General features: G+C 42.5%; 2 protein-coding genes across 8 annotated transcripts; both read left to right on the top strand.

The window, feature by feature from the left end:
* The first annotated feature begins 73 nt into the window (after positions 1-73).
* On the top strand, positions 74-1,953 carry LOC107276365 (uncharacterized). The gene has a single exon (XM_015761658.3). The coding sequence runs from the start codon at positions 1,003-1,005 to the stop codon at positions 1,765-1,767; it is 765 nt and encodes a 254-aa protein (XP_015617144.2). The 5' UTR covers positions 74-1,002; the 3' UTR covers positions 1,768-1,953.
* A 59-nt stretch (positions 1,954-2,012) lies between these two features.
* Positions 2,013-10,781, top strand: LOC4350689 (protein MRG1). Of its 7 annotated transcripts, none has more exons than XM_066305577.1 (13): positions 2,013-2,111; positions 2,197-2,391; positions 2,825-2,878; positions 3,002-3,015; positions 4,022-4,167; positions 5,205-5,240; positions 5,332-5,372; positions 6,248-6,352; positions 7,027-7,106; positions 9,166-9,335; positions 10,119-10,203; positions 10,524-10,626; positions 10,741-10,781. In XM_066305577.1, the coding sequence occupies exons 2-12, from the start codon at positions 2,290-2,292 to the stop codon at positions 10,606-10,608; spliced, it is 918 nt and encodes a 305-aa protein (XP_066161674.1). In that variant the 5' UTR covers positions 2,013-2,111; positions 2,197-2,289; the 3' UTR covers positions 10,609-10,626; positions 10,741-10,781. The 7 variants fall into 7 exon arrangements, with proteins under 7 accessions (XP_066161674.1, XP_066161673.1, XP_066161672.1 ...); XM_066305576.1 differs by having other exon boundaries at positions 10,736-10,781; XM_066305575.1 differs by having other exon boundaries at positions 5,202-5,240.
* Positions 10,782-19,249: the final 8,468 nt, after the last annotated feature.

Below are 19,249 nucleotides of genomic sequence, written 5' to 3'. Positions count from 1 at the left end.
TAAATTACGCCACGCGTAGCAGCGTAGCAATGTCATATTGCCATGCCAGCGTGTCCAAAAGGTTCAATTCTCAAAAATATTTTTCGGAAATGTCTATTAATAAAATTAAAAAAATATAACAAAGTCTAAAAAATAAAAGAAATTCCAAACCAAGTTGTTTGGTCTCACCTACTCCCTACTCCTGGTACAACGAATCTCATTGACCCCTCGGAACTTCTGGGTTGCGTTCGTTCCTTGCTGTTGAGATCTTCAACAAAAGAACGTAGCCCCTTCTCTCTAATGAGTTCGAAACTCATCTCCCTTTTCGCATGTACACTTTTCAAACGCGCATGTACACTTTTCAAACTACTAAACGGTACGTGTTTTGTAAAAGGTTTATATAGAAAAGTTATTTAAAAAAATCATATTAATTTATTTTTCAAGTTTTTTATTGTTAATACTTAATTAATCATGTGTTAATCTAACCCATCCAAAAGAACACACTCGCTAGATAAAAGAGCTCTGATTGGCGGTTTGTATTGCAACGGTCATAACCCTCTAAAACTTACTACTCCCTCTATTTTAGGTTATAAGATGGTTTAACTTTGGTGTCAAAGTCAGTTTGACTAAGTTTATATAAAAAAACAGTAATATTTTTGAACCAAGATAAATTTATTATAAAAATATATTTAATTATTAATTTAATAAAATTAATTTGGTAATGTAAATATCACTATATTTGCCTATAAACTTAGTCAAATTTAAAGCAGTTTGATTTTAACCAAAATCAATATCTTATAACCTCACACGGAGGGAGTATTTCTACTTGGCCTATTTTTCCGAGAAAATTGTGATTTTGCTATCGCAAAAGAATGGATTCGCTGGAATACTATCCCTTCAAAGTGATTCATTAAAATGCTATCCTAAACTAAGGGTGTTCACTGAAATGCTATTTTAGGTCTTTTTGGTTGCTAGAAATGATTTAGCTCTATTTTCATTTTTGTTCGGACCAAAATACCCCTGATGCGGGCCCCACCTGTCATACTCACTCATCTCTCTTTTCCCCTCTCTCGGGAGCGGCGATGGCCGGCTGCCGCCGGCGGGCGTGGGGAGGGCGCAGCAGGCGTGGCGGGGAGGGGAGGCCGGCGTCTACCTAGCGAGCACCCCGACGTTTCGGCGACAGCCGCGGTGACCCAGCGACGCGAGCGGACGAACATGGCAGCAGTGGTGGTGGCGCACGTCCCCGTCTTCCCGGCACCGGGGTGGTGTCGGCACAGCCCCGTCATCTCGGAGGTGCCGCCGGCGACGCCGTGCGCGGCGACCATAGTGTCGGTGGCGCCGTGCCTGGCGCACGTCGCGGTGGTGGCGCCGCCCGCGCGGCCCGCGCCCGTGCCCTCGGAGGCCCGCTGCGCGGCCTTCCTCCGCGGCGTCTCCCCCAGTGGCGACGGCGGGGAGGGGTGCTTCTGCCACCTGCTCCGCGACTCGCTCCTCCTCGGCTTCCCCGTCAACACCGCTAGGCTCGGCGCGCTCCTTCCCACCTGTGCTGCCGCCAACGCCAACGCCTCCGCGGCCGCCATCGTTGAGGCCTCCACGCTCTTCGTCGACACCTGCCGAGGTCATTACCGAGGTGGCGGCGCGAGTGGACTGGGGCAGGAGGGAGGGGAGGAGCAGGTCGGAGAGTGGCGGGGGCCGGCGCCGGCGCCGGAGCCGGACCCAATGCGGAGGCGCGACGATGTCGCCGCTGCCGATGTCGCTCCTCCTCAGTTAGCTTCGATGCCAACGGGATGAGATCGATTCCATCCGGTAAAAACCTATCTGAGGCAAGGCAAGGGTATTTTGGTCCGAACAAAAATGAAAATAGAGCTAAATCATTTCTAGAAACCAAAAAGACCCAAAATAGCATTTCAGTGAACACCCTTAGTTGCATTTTAATGAATCACTTTGAAGGAATAGTATTCCAGCGCGATAGCAAAATCACAATTTTCTCTATTTTTCCTGATAAGTGAGTGCTGTGTATTGAAGTATCTCTCTCTAAAGATTCTTGGACGACTCGTGCTCGTGCGTAAAAGAAAGAAATCTCCCGTCTCCTCGTCGTTCCTGGCGAGCAGAGCAGGAGAGGGGAGGAGATCCTGGTGAGCATCCATCCACATCCTCTTTCTGATTCATCTCTCGTCGTTCCTGGCGTTCGTTCGTTAACCCTAGCTTCTCTTCTTCTAGATCTGGAAGAAGAAGGAGCTCTTCTCCGAATTTCAGAACCCTAAACCTCAATACAAGCAACAGTTTGTTTGTTCCCCCAAAGTACCCCCACCAATGTCCCAAGCTGGATCGGAATCCGCCGCTGCCAAGGAGCCGTCGTTCAAGGAGGGCGAGAGAGTGCTCGCCTACCACGGCCCGCTCCTCTACGAGGCCAAGGTCCGCTCCTTAATCCCTCTCTTCTCCCCCCCTATCTCCCGTTCCATTCCGCTCCAATCCAACCTAGGGTTTCGTTTAATTTTGCGAAGAAATGGCGCTAGGATTTACCCAATTCGGATGCAGACCAAACAAAACAATCAAACAAACAAGCATTCGCCTCCATAGCTGCGCTGCTCCGCTCCGATACTTTGAAATTTTTACTAGTATTACTAGTATTTACCAAGGGAATTTAGTAATTTACTAATTACTGTGCAAAATCCTCCGCACCAGGAAATTAAATTCCCTCTGCTTGCCGTGCTTTTCTGCTAGTCTAGTCTAGGTCATATCTGTGCACTGTGCTATTCCGTTCATCATTTCCTAGCCTTTCTTTTGCTTGTTAATTGCATTCCCTAATAGATTGTCTTCATTTCCCTCCCCCCTTGGATTTCTCAAGGTTCAAAAGTCCGAAAACAAGGAGGATGAGTGGCGGTATCATGTCCATTATCTTGTAAGTCCCCTAAGTCTCTGTCGCCATTGTACACCATGACAAGTGCTTAAAAATAAATCATTAACTTTGGGTGTTCCCTTTCGATATCGAGGAACCAACGAATCTTTCTCTTTTCTTTTGTAGGGTTGGAATAAGAGGCAAGTGCATACCATGGATGATCGATAAGTCTTCCATGCTTAGCTAATAACTTATTACCAATGCTTTCGAGTTCTTTATGTTGATGTGAATATTTTTTTAACCGTACAAGGAATATCTGTACCTGTACTTATATGATGCATTTGATGTTTGTTCTATCAAGCAATTGATATTATTATTACATATAGTAGCATGAGATATGTGAAAGTGAAACTATGCAAAGCTTCTCGTGCATCTCACTGGCCTCAATCTGATTAATTCAGAACTACATCATAGCATCATATAAAATCCATAGAATTCAGAACAGGCTCTGGCTACTCTGTGTCTCTTTGTTGTGTAATGGAAATATATGATGTTTTTTAAAACCATCGAATCAAACTTTTATAGTTTTGACCACCAATATATCAAATGCTATTTATAGATTCACTTGTAAATGAAACCATTAGATTCGTTTATGGAACATAATTTTAAATATGATAATTGAATGATTATGTTGATGAATTCATCTGTAGAACATGATCTGTGTCTCAGTTGGGGAAGTGATCCTATACCCGTTTTGTTGACTTTTGTTTTAGGATACGAGTGAGTGCCTGGAGCCCGGATGACTGACATATATTTAAATATGACCAATCCATTTTCTACGTGTGAATTGAAGTGATGGCAACACAAATTTTTTTAATAGTTGTGCTGGATGAAAAATTTCACTGAGGCCCTTGACAGTTTAAAAGTGTCTAAGTTGGATTTTGGACCTTGAGTTGGATATGAATGACCTTATGCATGTTCTAATGTATTATTTTTTTTCTGGCAGTGCCATATTGTTGTCTACCACCATGTTTGGGTAGTCTCACATCTTTGCCCTTACGGTGCAATTTTTTTTCTTAATAGTATTTTCATGAATCCTGTTGAGGGGCTTGTTTCTATCATTGCACTGATGCTATTTAGTTGTCTTTCTGCTCTCCTAATTCAAGTAAACAGTCTTCTTAATATGTTTATTTTCAATGAGTACAGCTGGGATGAATGGGTCACAAATGATCGCTTACTGAAATTGACCGACGAAAATATCCGCAAACAACAAGAGCTTGAAAAGAGCCAAGTAGTTGACAAAAGCGTAAAATCTGGACGGTCAGCGCAGCATAAGCCAAAAGGCTCTAATGGTTAGCTTATGCCTCCCTCTTCTTTCCATTGGAATTGATGACACATGCTTTTTTTACTGGGTCAATAGTTTTTACTTCTATCCATGACAAGCTAGATGTATGTTAAATCAATGTTTGTGCTGTTGGATCATGTCTAGACTATTCCACTGGGAGCTTCCTTTCTAGGAACTATTTTGCCAAATTGTTGTTTTTAATTTGTTCTGTAGCTGTGAGTGTCATGTTTCTATGATAAATTTTGTATTTTGCTAATAGAAGCATCATCCTGGCAGTGCTTAATCTGTACTTAAAAGAGTAGAAATGCCAAATGGCAAAGAGATTGTGAATATGTGATGGTTATAACTGAATGCTGTGATCATTTACATTGATGGATTAAGCTCAAACTTCACCCTTGGAGATATTTCTTCCGAAGTTTGGAGTTATGAACCAATCTTGGAGTAATTTTGTGATAGCTTCTGGTACAAGTACGTGGTAGCTTACTGTTATGGGCGTTGGTACTGTGCATATAGGACATTCTGAAATTTCCCATTCATCTTTTTTCATATCGGTGTGGTTATGAACTCATGATCATATTTCTGTTTTTTATGGTGGAAACTATCTCTCAGTCCAATCATGAAAACTGCCATGGCTTTGACACCAATTCAGCATGAAAACTCTCAGAACGTTGTATATGTTCTTTTCAGTTGTTAAACTATCTGTTTATTGAATTTGAACTGCAATTTTATTTGTACTTCTAGAAATAAGAAATGATGACAAATGGTAAACCAAAGGGAAAGAAAACATAGAAGTTCCTATTTGCAATAGAAGTTCCTATTTGCAACAAATATTTTTGTTTCTGACACATTCAATTTGAAGTTGAATTCTTAATGGGGTGCTACCACTCTATTTGCTACATTGAGAATGGAATTTCCCATGCTGTTATAGTGGTTATACCAAAATTTTTCCCATGCTTCCACCAAAGGATGGGTTTCCATTTTATGTCTTACTTTGTAATTTGTTCCTCTTAAATATGTCTTACCTATTGTAATTGCATTCAGCAGATGCAAAAACTGATAAAGAAGACACCAAGATTATTAGTAAGTTCACTCGTACATTTTTCAAAGTTCTTGGTTCTTCTCATTTGTGTGATACTTATTACATTTGATCTCTGTGATGTTAAAACTGCAGTCAAGGGGAAGAAACGCAAAAGTCAGCCTGGTGGGACTGAGGTGTCTCTCACTTTCAAATATGTTTTATTGTGAAGTATTTGATTTCCATGAAGTTCATTTTCCATCAATTATGATACTGCAATTTGCCTTTTGAGATATCATTTCTAAACTACTGATATTAAGCATATTTCTGCTCCTTTGAACTAATAATACTTTTTTATTAATTCTCTTTTTATTTCTAGTACTACTCCCTCCGTTTCACAATGTAAGTCATTCTAGCATTTCTCACATTCATATTGATGTCAATGAATCTAGACATATATATCTGTCTAGATTCATTAACATCAATATGAATATAGGAAATGCTAAAATGACTTACATTGTGAAACGGAGGAAGTACATGATTTGGCAGTTATGTTCATTTTTCATCATACATGTGGAAAATGGGAACATTCTATGGTCCATATGGACCTTTCTTCTCTTTTTACAATATAAGTATAACACTTAAAGTTCTTGACCTTTTGTTGTATGATGATGACTATTTCATTTTCTCAACATTTCTAAAATTGTAATGATGAATTTTAGGAAATCTTGCTGCTTCGGTGCTTCGTTTAGTTCTTTACACAACAATCCGATTTCTGGACTACATGATGTTTGCTTACCAGCAAAAATAATCTAGCTGTGTAAGAATTGTTAGTATGGATAAATTTAGAACACATGTTAAATTTAAATTGGTAGTTTGGAACTATGAACTAATGTTTTACATTGTGCGAAGAGAATTCGTTACCTACCTATTATGGTTATGGAGACTGACAAACTTAACATTTTGAAGCTTTCAGCTATATTTGGCAAGCATGTGGTAGATCATTTTATCTATCAAGTTGTTTTGTGGTATATTTGTAAACATAATGACAACTCTGCCCTGGTTGATCCAGGAGAAAGAAAGAAAATCATCTGAGAGTCTCTTCATGTCACATTTTCCTTCAACGCTAAAAAAGCAACTTGTTGATGATTGGGAGTTTGTCACGCAGCTGGGTAAGGTATTCAAATCTTTCCCTGAGCTGTCTTTGATTTATTTATGTCCAAATCACAACCTTCATTGTTCAATTATAATTGAATATTGTGTCTGAGTTGGCATGGGAACAACAGGTACTTAAGAGAAGCATGTTTGTATCAAATAGGAACCAATAAGAGAATGAATACTTGAAATCTTTATTTCGTTCAGAAAAAAAGACTAGCAATCTTGACCAGTGGATATATTGTTCATTGTACATTCCGCAGCTAAATTTTGACATATACCACCTTACTGTTAGATAAGCAACCTTGATATATACCACTCAAACTTACCTAGATCATTAGTTATATTGTGTATCTTTTGTATATTTCGTGTATCTGTGGAGCTGGACTTTCTGCATCTTTTTGAACATGATTGACTGATGCCAATATGTTGTCATGTTCATTTCTCATGTTAAGGAAACTTATAAGAATTAAGTTTCCCCAAAAAGGTTACTATTTCAAGAAGTAAGAATTACTAACAACTAGATAGACTTGAGTGTTTCAAGTCATTATGTTGCACTAATCCCTGATGTGAAAAGGTACTTGTTAGAAAACTACGAATACGATGAGTTTGTCCTCAGTGATGTATGCCAAAGTTAACTGTAACTGTTTATCATTCTACCAGTTCCTTTCCTGAGCCAATTTCCTTGTACTGCAGCTTGTGAAGCTACCTCGGTCCCCCACGGTCGATGATATTCTAAAGAAGTACTTGGAGCACCGGACAAAGAAGGATAACAAGTAAGCATTCTATATAAACATAAATTCTGATTTATTGGCATATCTTTGACACAGCAAGTTATAAACAGTACGGGATTCGGAATTCTACTGTAGGTATTGAGGCATACACCATGATGTTTTAAACAAATGTTAGTGTCATTAGTGCAATTCCTTATTTGCTACTCGGAAATCCATGTGATCCCTTTACCCCTAATGTCTTGCTGACATGTGGACCCTGGACCAACATGTCATTGAGAGAATGAGCCGCAAATAAGGGAACGAGTAAACTTTCAGAGGTGCAGAAAAGTTATAATTCTCTTAATTTGAAGAAGGGATAAAATAAAGTGCGGAAAGATATTATAGCCTAACATGTTTTTGAATTAGAATTGATGTATTTTTCAGAAAATATTGGAAGTTACTCTAATTTTAACAAATAAACAGAAAAAAAAAGGAGGATGTTGGTGCATGAGAATCGCTGAGTTTAAGATTACTCACTGACAAACTAGGAAAAGTTACGTTTGTGTAGTATATTATAGGTTTTTATCAAAAAATGGCTATTCAGATGAATATTCATGAATTGTGGTAGGTTCCACCACATATAGCAGGATAATCTAAAACAAAGACAGGGACTATCACCTTTGGACAGGTCTTTGTGCCGCCTTTCCCTTCAATCTTCAACTAATATGTTTTCACCCTAGGATAGCTTCTAGGAATAATGCGACCTTAAAATGGTATTCTGAATTTCTGATTATGCATTTCCTCAAGAATGCTCATTAGTTTTCTCAAGTTTTCTAGTATGCTTCCACAGAGGGATTTGGGCTTAGTATGACATTGGGCTAATTGTGGATTTTTATGAGACGCAGATGGTGGGCCTGCTGTATCTCATTTTGTTAATTTTAAATGCTAAACTTGACTGACATGTCCAGATACACTGGAATGCTGCATATGGCTGTATCCTGTATGTATCGGACATGGGAATGACATGTATTGTTGATTCATATCTTTGTGCTATACCCATAATATGCCAAAACTTATGCAAATTTGACATTTATAGGCCAATTTGTTGCTAAATTAGTGGCAGTGTGGCACACACTTTATTGGCCCCATGACCCACATGCCATTAATCAACTTGCCATCCAAAGTTATACAAAACCTATGGCCAATTATATCTTTGTGGAACAATGCTGAGTATAGCATGCTTTGTAAGTTGTGGTTAAAGGATAAATTTAACTTAAATAAATCAACTAATGATGTGGACTACTGTAACCACGTCACATGTGAACATTGCAAACAGCAATTGCTGCACCTGGCACCTTCTATCTTTGTTTTGCAACAGCACAACCACAGAATTCCCACTCTTAGCTTAGGGTTTGTAATTCATCCTATGTGTTCTGTGCGCTTGATTACTGATTATTATGTGCAGCATAATCCAACAGTATGTTTACTATGTGCATGTCATTCTCTTACTTAACATGACTGAAAACCAAAGCACCAAAAGTCAAACCAGCTATTGAAATGCATCTGTTCTGGTTCAGTGGCTGGGCCTCACCGGTGGGATTATTTCTGTTGTACTGTGTGCCTTCACAAGGAGAGTTCCAGCATTTATTGGTCCATGCCCTGGACAAATGTTTCATGTTGCACATTGGCTGCATGGTTCAAGATTTTCATGGTTCATAGATTTCACATGTAACCCAGAATTTGCCTGTTTTTACCTGTCTAATTGCATGAACAGTCCATGAAGCAAACAGAACCATTGAGGTTGCCAATTCTGGTTTCCTATGGTCAGACTGCTGGTCTGCCGTTTTTTCTTTGTACTATGCTGAAAACCATCAACTGACCTTTAACTCTTTCTGGTTAAATTTCACTATATCGAAATGTCCTAAAATCATTTTAATATTCATATTAATAACCATAATTATGGAAATTCTGTCCTTATGCAACAAAGGTTTAGATTTTATGTTATTCTTATCCAAAACCTATTTGCATCATCTGTGTCTGTCAAGCTTGTTTTTTTAAAAAATATTTATTTTTCTTGAAAAGACCCATTAAAACTTTGTATTGTTTGTACTTTGTACTGAAGGATAAATGACTCTTACGCTGAGATTTTGAAAGGATTGCGATGCTACTTTGATAAAGCATTGCCTGCAATGCTTTTGTATAAGAAAGAGCGACAGCAGTACTCTGAAGAGGTTAAAGGCGATGTTTCGCCCTCAACTATATATGGAGCTGAGCATCTACTGCGCCTTTTTGGTATGTGCAGTTCTTGATTACATGAGATATCCACCAATGAATGATTATTCAGTAAAGTAAGGAAACAATTAGGAACAAGGTTTATTGTCTGTTCAAAAGTTTACTTCCTTCCTGAATGTAACATATAAATTTACTTCTTCAAGGTTTTATTTCATTTCTAAACTTATTCGCTTGTTGAAACCAATTATATCAGTTTCACTTTTGAATTCATTGTTGTGACTGAGTAAAATTTATTTTACCCTCCTCATCTATTGTGTTGAGTCTAGAAATCAATTCTTAGCCATGAAACAATACGGTGTACACCCCTGAACTATCAAAAGAACCCCTTAAGATCAGTCCAATCTGATTTGTACAGTGGTTCTTTTGCAGAGTTGGCATCCAAATTATCTACTTTTTTGCTAACATGGCACCTAGTTTGCAAGCAATGTAGAAATAGTTGCCATGTCAAACAAATTGTTAGGATTGCTCTTGGTAGTGCTTTAACTGGTTTTGGTAGTTGAGCTTGAAAATGTCCAATTTCATAGTTGAGGGTTGATTTTTAGGTTAGGGCTATAGTTGAAGAGGGTAAAATCGACTATTGTGACCCTTGTGTATTCTATTATAGTTTGAACTAGAGTCTGGATAATTGTTCACAAGTATGAATAAATTGGAATCCCCATTAGCTGAATGAAATACAAGGTTTTGTTTTAAGATGAATGTTTTGTGTCGGTAGGATGTTGAGACAGAATAATTTGGAAGGCAAAGTACAATGTTTGAAAGGGTTCACTTCTTGCTGCTTTGCAGTGAAATTGCCGGAGCTACTTGCGTCTGTCAACATGGAAGAAGATGCACTCAACAAACTACAGCAGAAATTGCTGGACATTCTCAAGTAAGCAAATCTTTCTTGATTTTATTGTTGTACATCACTATAGCAGCATATTCATTTCCCATCAATATACACAAATATGTGAAGTCAGTTAGCACCTTCATTTCTTCATGCAATTCCAGCCGTTATTTTTCTTCTATATATACTAGCATCTCTCAAGTTAGCCGACTTTTGAAAACATGCTTGAAAATCTGTCCCACACAATTAATTTTCCGGTCAATACCATAATTTTAATCACGTGCTAACCAGATTGTAGCAATCCCTGATAGTTAGGCATACTTTATGCCAAAATGCTCACTAAATCAATTGGGAATTCATGGTAGGTTTCTGCAGAAGAATCAGAGTTCGTTCTTCCTTTCTGCGTATGATGGTGGTTCTAAAGGTACTGATGGGATAAAGACCAAATAGAAGCAAACTGTTGCATCTGTATGTTGACTGTACTTAACTGTCTCGCTGAGTAATTTTAATTTTCATGTGATTGAACAATGTGTCGATGAACATCGTAGCACTGTTTGCTAATGCTAATTTCATGTAGTGCAGCAGAAGGTTTCCTAAAATATGGTACACGTTGCATTAGAGGATGTGTCCGGCCCTGCGGTCATCCCACATTCGGTACGGTGGTTATCACGAACCACGTGAATTTCATATCCAAAAAGTTGAATTCGAAATTTTCAAATCTTAAAGGTAAGGTCGTGGTTACTGTGCAGTTACGCACCTTTAAGCCGTGGTCTTTGGCTTGAAAAACAGAAAACCGTAACCTTGTATTTGACAACACTAGAAATACCATAATACAATGTCACAACTACAAAGATTGTAGCGTCATGCCAAGATATAATTAGGTCAGCCTGTTAGCAATGAAAACCGTTGGGTCAATGGCTTAATGCAGCATGTAAGCAAATCTACTTGGGGGTTGCTCGGATCTTTTGAGAATCTTTAGGGGGCTCAATGTTCGGTTTAAAATAACTTGGGTTGCAAGAAGAAAGCTCACATTAGAATTTTGATTTTTTTCCTCAAATAAATAACCTAGGAGCCAAGTGGGAAAATGAATATTGCAAAATTTTGTAGGACAACAGATGAACTCCAACCAAAAGAAGAAAAAAAAAAGGCAAAGCAAATGGTGAGGTGAGTTGACATAGTACCAAACAATGGTGATGTAGCCCAGTTGAGTTCTTTTCCTGACCTTTGCAACTCATCTTCCTCGTTTATCGTGTGCACGCTTTTTAAACTGCTAAACGATATGTTTTTTTTTAAAAAAATTATATACGAAAGTTGCTTTAAAAAATCATATTGATCTATTTTTTTTAAAAAATAATTACTTAATTAATCATGTGCTAAACGATGTGTGTTTTTTTTTTAAAAAATTCAGTGTTTTTTAAAAAATTCTATACGAAATTTGCTTTAAAAAATTATATTGATCCATTTTTTTAAAATAATAAATATTTAATTAATCACGCGCTAATCGACCACTCCGTTTTCTACGTACCTCATCAATTAATAAAACCCCTAGTGCTACTGATTTTCTCATTTTTTTAATTTTTTTGGCTCCTCGGTACTAGTGACACGTATTTGAAATTGGGTTTTGGCTTCTCGTGCTTGATTACGTGTTGGACTGCATGTGTTGTGTGGTGTTAGAGCAAGTATAATAGTGAGCTATAAGTCTACTATAAACTTAGGTGGAGGAGAGAGATAGTAAAAAATCAAAGGTGTGGGCTCTCATGCAAGAGCTAGCTTATCACAAGCTCCAAGACAAATATATTGAATGCATAAGTGAGAGATAGAGAGAAGAGAAGAAAAATATAGCCAACCTTATAACTAATCTATTATATATGTTGGCTTTAAAATGAGCTAATAGTAGGAAGTGAGTTATACTATTATCCTTGCTCTTATTTGAATTTTTTTTTTCTCCTCGTTAGGTGTGATATGTAGTATGTAGGGTGTAGAAGCTCCTCGATTGGGTGAGCTGTGGAGCCATTCCTCTTTTTTTTTTTCGGTTTCTCCACCGGTTCTGCCGGTCTCCCACTACATGCGTGCCACGTTTTGTCTCCTCGAAACAAATGACACGTGTTGGTATTTATGCGAAAAAAAACAACTCGTGTTTGAGTGGAATAGCGCGAACGTCCTCCCATCGACTAACACCACATTCCGTTTTATACGAAACAACCCTTGTATTTTATAGAAATAGAACACGAAGAAGATAGAGTTCTACTCCTAGGAGTAGCGCTGTAAACATGAAAAATACGAGGTTTGTTACGAAAAAACATCATATTTATCCCCTCCCCTTCCAGCTCCCACCCCTTAGTCTTTTACCCCTATACCATTAAAAAAGTTGCTGCTTACCTGTGTGCCTTAAAAAAGTTTGGAGTTACATGTATGCCATGAGCCCAACTTTCGTTGACCTGTGTGCCATTTTGAATGTATGGAGACATAACAGAGGTGTTAGGGGCTGTGTAAAGACAATTTTGCCCTTTGTATAATAATGGGTTTAAAAAATCAGAAAAGTGAAAAATAATTTAGGAAAGGCGTTAAAAATCAGAAAAAATGGAAAATAATATTAAAAAAGGGTAAAAATCAGAAAAAAGTGAGAATAAATTTTAAAAATGTTTAAAATCCGGGAAAAAAAAAAGGAAAATGTGGGAAAAATTAGAAAATGGTGGAAAAAATAAGGAAAAATCGGAAATAAATTTTGTAAAAAAGAAAAAACAGGTGCATAACTATTGCATACCGACAAATAACGGGTAATCAAATATTGTAGTTTGGTGTGAGTGACAGGAATTCATGTGGGCAGGTATTATTGTCCAATACATAAAAAATGAATAATCATCGACAGCACATTTTACTCTTCGCACTAACACAAGCATATGCCCTTTTTTTTTTGTATTTAATGCTTCGAATCAAGCATACACATAGAGCTTCCAAAGGGCACCAATTCTAAGTTGGCGGCTCACAAAACACATGAAGGAGCCAGAATGACATCATCATCAAACCACCAGGAGATACTTCTAAGAAAGAAAAATAATATCCCAGCGAAAAAGGTGGTCAGTGACCAACTGCGAGCATTAGCACGACTTCCTCCAGCTCCATCAAATCTGGACATGGAGCTCTGCTTCGAGATTGCAGAGGGAAACCTTCCACCCACAGAGAGAGAAAGCTGCAGCATCCATGACGAAGGCATATCCATCGCATAATTCCAAATTCCGTTTCTCGCAAAAGACGAGAACTCCAAACTATATACAGATGCATCTCGAAACCCCACACGAGAGAGCGAGAGCGAGAGATCTAGAGATAGCACGAGAGCAGTAGCCGTAGCTAGCACATCGTGATTCGAATCTTACGTGACCACCGCAAATATCTCATTCGCTCAGCTGCGGTGGCGGCCATCGACGGAGGGCGCGACGGCCCCAATCTGCGCCCTAGCGCCGCACCACCCGGCGACCGGCGACGCCGCCGCCCTCCCAGACCAACCACCACCCGCTGCGCGTGCCGCCCACGCGCCGCGCGACGAGGGAGGACGCGGGAACGCGTGGGCCCTGGAGGAGAGGAGGAGGCGCGACGGTCTGGCGTAGGGGCGCGCCGCCCTGGGCGCACGGCGGCGGCGGCGGCGGCGACGACGACTCCGACGAGGCGAGGCGGCGGCGGCGGCGTGCGGCTAGGGTTAGGGTGCGGCGGCGTGCAGCGCAACGGGGAGAGAGCAGGCACTCTCGGGAGATAGCAAGAGAGGAGAATAGAGCTGAAAATCCTTAAGGGCAAATTAGTCATTTTCATACATGGTCCCACATGTCAGAGCTATGGAACCGTTCAGTTCTAACAGAAGGTGGACGAAATGGAAAGTTTTTCTCATGGCATACAGATGACTCCAAACTTTTTTGGGTACATAAGTCAGCAGCGACTTTTTTAATGGCATAGGAGTAAAAGACTCCCAAACTCTATCCTCCCATCCCCTTACCCACGGCGCTTCGCCGCCGCCCCTTCCCCTTGTTCTCCCCCCTATCCCGCCGCCGGCCGGCAATGGGGCCTGCGGCGGCGGCCGATCCGGCCGCGAGCGCCAGCCGTCCCCAACAGGAAGCCGCGGCGGGCGAGCAGGGCAGGCGGTGGGCCGCCGCTGACGTCGTCGTAGTACGAGGCTTGGGACCTCTCCGACAACGAGGCGGCGCTGGCCTCGTCATGGGCGACGCTCCCCAACCGCGCCCTCCTCTGCCGCCCTCTCCCTTTCAACGTCGGCAGGTGCACCTGCATCATCGCCAAGGAGATGTCCGCCGCCGCCACCGCAAGAGGCGTCGCGCTCTGCTCCCTCTACACCAATGTATGCTCCTTTAGACACAACTTTATGTATTTGGAATGGCCCTTCCCAATTTGGTGACCACTTGCCGAATTTGCTATCCCGAGCTCCAATCGGCAAAATCAATTTCCATACAAACTCACCTTCCGAAAAAGTCTTAGGCACCACTTTCTTATTATAATGCCGAGCAACACGTTCCTTATCGCTAGTAACTTTTGCAAGTGCTCGCAATCGCGACTGAACCAAATCCTCCCGTTCATCGGCCATAAGATTATAGTACTCATCGGCTGTCAAATCATTTTGCAACTCTGTTCTTCTTGAGCCGATTCGAACTTCCCATGGTAAAACTGCTTCATGTCCATAAACAAGCTTATAAGGAGGAACTTGGATTGATCCATGACAAGTCATCCTATAAGACCACAATGCTTCGGCTTAACGAGTATGCCATTGCCGAGGATAATTAGAAATTTTCCTTTTAATCAACTTGATCAAACTTTTATTAGATGCCTCGGCTTGCCCGTTAGCTTGTGCATAATATGGTGAAGAATTCAACAATTTTATACCCATACTATCAGCAAACTGAACAAACTCATCAGACACAAAGATTAAACCTTGATCAGTCGTAATAGTCTGAGGAATACCAAATCGGTAGATTATATGTTCTTGGACAAACTGTATTGCATCCCCAGAATCAACCTTCTTCAAAGGAATCGCCTCTACCCATTTGGTGAAATAATCAGTTGCCACCAATATAAACTTATGTCCTTTACTCGATGGTGGATTAATCATGCCGATCATATCAATTCCCCATCCTCTGAACGGTCATGGTTTAATGATGGGATTCATAGCCGAGGCCGGTGCTCGCTGAATTGCTCCAAATTTCTGACAATCTTGACACCCTTTGTAATATCTGAAACAATCTTCTAACATTGTCGGCCAAAAATACCCCGCACGCCGAAGTAACCACTTCATCTTATGAGCCGATTGATGAGTACCACAAATTCTTTCATGAACTTCGCCGATTGCAACTTTAGCCTGATCAACACTCAAACACTTAAGCAATACTCCATCAATCGTTCGATAATAAAGCTCATCATCCAATAAAGCATACTTCAACACTTTATATCTTAATTTCCTAGAAGCCGACTGAGATGGATTCTGTAAATATTGATGCACATCATATCTCCAATCATCGGCCGTCATGGCAGCAACTTCAATCTGAACATCCTTGATCATCGGCTTATATCCCGATGCCTCTTGAGCTAAATCATTGGCCTCAATATTCTGCTCTCGAGATACATGCTTCAAAGTTACTAGCCGAAATTCCTTCATCAGTTCTTGGCACTTCTCATTATAAACTATCAACGTATCATCCTTGCACTCATATTCTCCTGCCAATTGACTGATTACCAACAAAGAATCCCCCATGATTTCAATAGCATCGGCTTCAACCTCCTTGAGCAATTGCAACCCTTTAAGAACTGTCTCATACTCAGCTTGATTATTAGTCGCATAAGATTTAATAGTATAAGCAAACTCAAAGCATGCCCCCCGAGGTGAAATTATAACTAAGCCGATACCACAACCATGAGTACAAACTGATCCATTAAAAAATAAAGTCCATGGCACAATCTCAACCGAGCCGATTGAATCATCACGATAATCAACGATGAAATTGGCTATAGCTTGCCCTTTGATCGCCTTCGGTGACTCATACCGAAGATCAAACTCAGTTAAAGAAAATATCCATTTTCCAACCCTTCCTTTCAAAATTGGAGCCGACATGTACTTAACAACATCGGCTTTACATATGACAGTGCATTCATTGGACAACAGATAATGCCTCAATGTCACGCCCTGAAGTTCCTCTCCTTGCTTTAAAATTCATAAAATAAATCGTCCGAAGAAATTGTTTAATTTAACCTAGAGCTAATTCCTCAAATTAATAAATGCAAATAATAATCGGAATTGGCATGTGGAATTTTTCTTGAGTTCTACATGTCGAAATTCGCTAACAAGATTTTTAGTGGAATTTTCAGAGCTCTCGAAATATTTTTAATCAATTAAAAACAATAAACCGCAATAAATAATCCTAGGAAAAATCTTTTTCTTTTTTTTCCTTTTCCCCCTTTTATTTCCTCCTTTGGGCCGTCGGCCCACTCTTCCCGCGCCGCCCTCCTCCTTGCTGGGCCGGCCCACGTCTCCCTCCCTCCTCTCTCCGGGTCACCGACAGGTGGGGCCCACCTATCGGCCCCGTCTTCCTCCTCCAGCCGGTTGGAGCCGAGCTCCAACCGCCGGCGCCCCCACCTCCCCACGCTGCCCGTTTCCTCCGCATCCGCACCCCCACTCCGCGTCCCCACGTCGCCGCCCTCCCCGCCATTCCCGCCCACGCGCGCACCCGCAAATGGGCGGGATTCGATTTGAATTCCCCCCCACTCTCTCTCTCTCTCTCTTCCCCCACGTCGCCAGCCAAATCGGGGGGTTTCCCGGCCATGTCCGCCCTTCTCGAGCCCCTATAAAGCTTCCCCGCATCCCCCTCTCCCTTTTCCCCTTTTCGCCGCGCTCTCCCGTGCCTCCTACCGCCGCCGCGCCGCTCGCCACTAGCGCCGCCGCTTGCCGCCACCTCCGGTCGCGCGCCGCCGCTGCTAGAGCCGCCGCCGCGCGAAGCCGTCGCCACCGCTAGCTTCGCCGTCGCGGGGGGCTATCCCGGCCGCCGCTCGCTTGCCGCGCGCCACCGCCGCACCGCTCTCCCCACGCGCCGCCGCCTACCGCCGCCTCCAACCGCCGCTAGCCGTCGCTAGTGCCGTCGCCGCGCCGCTCCGTTGCCGCCGTTGGACTCGCGAGGTCGAGGCCCGTCTCGTCCATCCCGCGCGCCCCGCCGTCCGCTGCTTGCCGCCGCCGGCCGCCGTCGTCTTCACCCACGCCGGCCGAATCCCCGGTGAGAACTCCCACCCCTTCTCTTCCTCTCACGCGCACCGCCGCTCCTCGCGTGCGTGTCACCGCGATGCGCCGTCGCTCGCGTCGCTGGCCGCCGTCGTCTTCCCGCCGGCCGCCGCCGTCTTCTCGCTGGCCGCCGCCGTCGGCGGCCGCTTACCGCCGTCGCCCTCGCCATAACCGGCCGGCCGGCTTGAAGCCGAGCCGAGCCAGGCCGCCTCCTCCCCCCCTTTGTGACGCTGCCCGGTGGGACCGCCTGCCAGCTGCCCCCTTTCTCCCTCTCTTAGTGCCGCTGACCAGTGGGGCCCGCATGTCGGCGCCGCCCCACCCCTTGCTGACGTCAGCCCTGGGATGAATTATTGCGCAATAAATTGATTAAGGGTTTTTCTTTTATAGTAAAAACACAGAGAATCTTCTAAAAATCATAACTAATTCATCCGAGCTCCGTTTAAGTCCATTCAAGTCTCAGTAAATCAAGAAAAATATGTAGAATCCATTAAAAATGGTTTTGTTCTCTGTTTCAGTAGTCTTATAGCATGTTTTGCTTGTGTGCTTTGTTTGTCGCGTAGATTTCGGCCGTTTCGTCGATCCGCGGTTCCTTGAAGACGTTGCTGTGGTCTCATCAGTGCGAGAGCAAGGCAAGTCATGCATTACAATTGGTCATATTGTACCCAATTTACAAATGTCCCGCATTTCTATTAAATATTACATTGTTTTACAATATCATGTGGGATGGGTCATACTACTCAACCATACATTGTTTACCTTATGTCATTGATAACTTGGGTATCAAAATGATTAGATGTTGGCTTAGGAAATGCTTAGCCATGCTTAGTTCAACTAGTACACAAAGGGGAATCTCATTAAAGCATAGACTTGATTATCGGCATAGCTTTGGTTTAGTGCTACCGTAATGGTGTTGGTTAATTAAAATACACTACATGGTGGGCTGTGGGTGCATGGTTTTGTTAGTCGTGCCCATGGTGATTAAGGACCGGTTCGCGGGATGCCCTGGAAGAACTTATCGTACTTACCACAAGCCAGTGTGGGCAACGGCTGGCCTGTAGTGTAGCTTTTCTCTAGCCGACGTACCCAGGCGAGGGTGGGCGTGATGGAGTTGGGTCGGCCGGGGTGTCCGGTTGATCGGCTTCCGGATTCACCGCGGCACGAAAGGGGGGCTGCCCGTTGCCTGCTGGGGACGGGGGCGAACCCTAAGGTGTGGTGCGATCGGTTAGAGGGGGTTATGCGAAGGGTCCTGTCACGGCCTCTTTCCGGTATGTTGTGGTGGCATGTCGGCGCACGGGAACGTGTCGTGGGGCTGTGTCTTGTGGGTACAGTTGTACACCACTGATCAGAGTAAAACTATTCGAATAGCCGTGCCCGCGGTTATAGGCGGTCGACCAGATTCACCGTGATTAGTCTCACCCCTAGTTAGCTTTTGGGAACTGGTTAGTTCAGGTGGTGGTTTGGGCCTGTCTCAACGTGGTGTAGCGTTGAGCAGTGATTGGTTAATATTGATTAATTACTGCAACTGTTTTACTGCTTTCAATTACTGCTTTGAAATGCCGGCTTTATGCAAAAGAACCTTTAGCCTCCCTTGGATATATCTTGCATCATACCTCCTCTTCCGGTATGACTTGCTGAGTACAGTGGGTAGTACTCAGTCTTGCTCTCTTTTCCCCCACACCAGAGTTGGAGTCCTTCTCAGTTGAAGATGTCTCGAAGAGGTTGGTTTCGTCGCTGCCGTCAAGGATGCCTGTGGAATGGAGTCGTCCGCTGCAGGAGTCAAGTCTGCAGGCTTAGCTCGCTTTTATCTTTTTCCGCTGCATTTGTAATCTT

This window comes from Oryza sativa, chromosome 11, assembly GCF_034140825.1.
Source record: "Oryza sativa Japonica Group chromosome 11, ASM3414082v1".
Lineage (NCBI taxonomy): Eukaryota > Viridiplantae > Streptophyta > Magnoliopsida > Poales > Poaceae > Oryza > Oryza sativa.
Note: the sequence above shows the minus strand (reverse complement) of the source record. Positions and strands in the feature narration are given on the sequence as shown.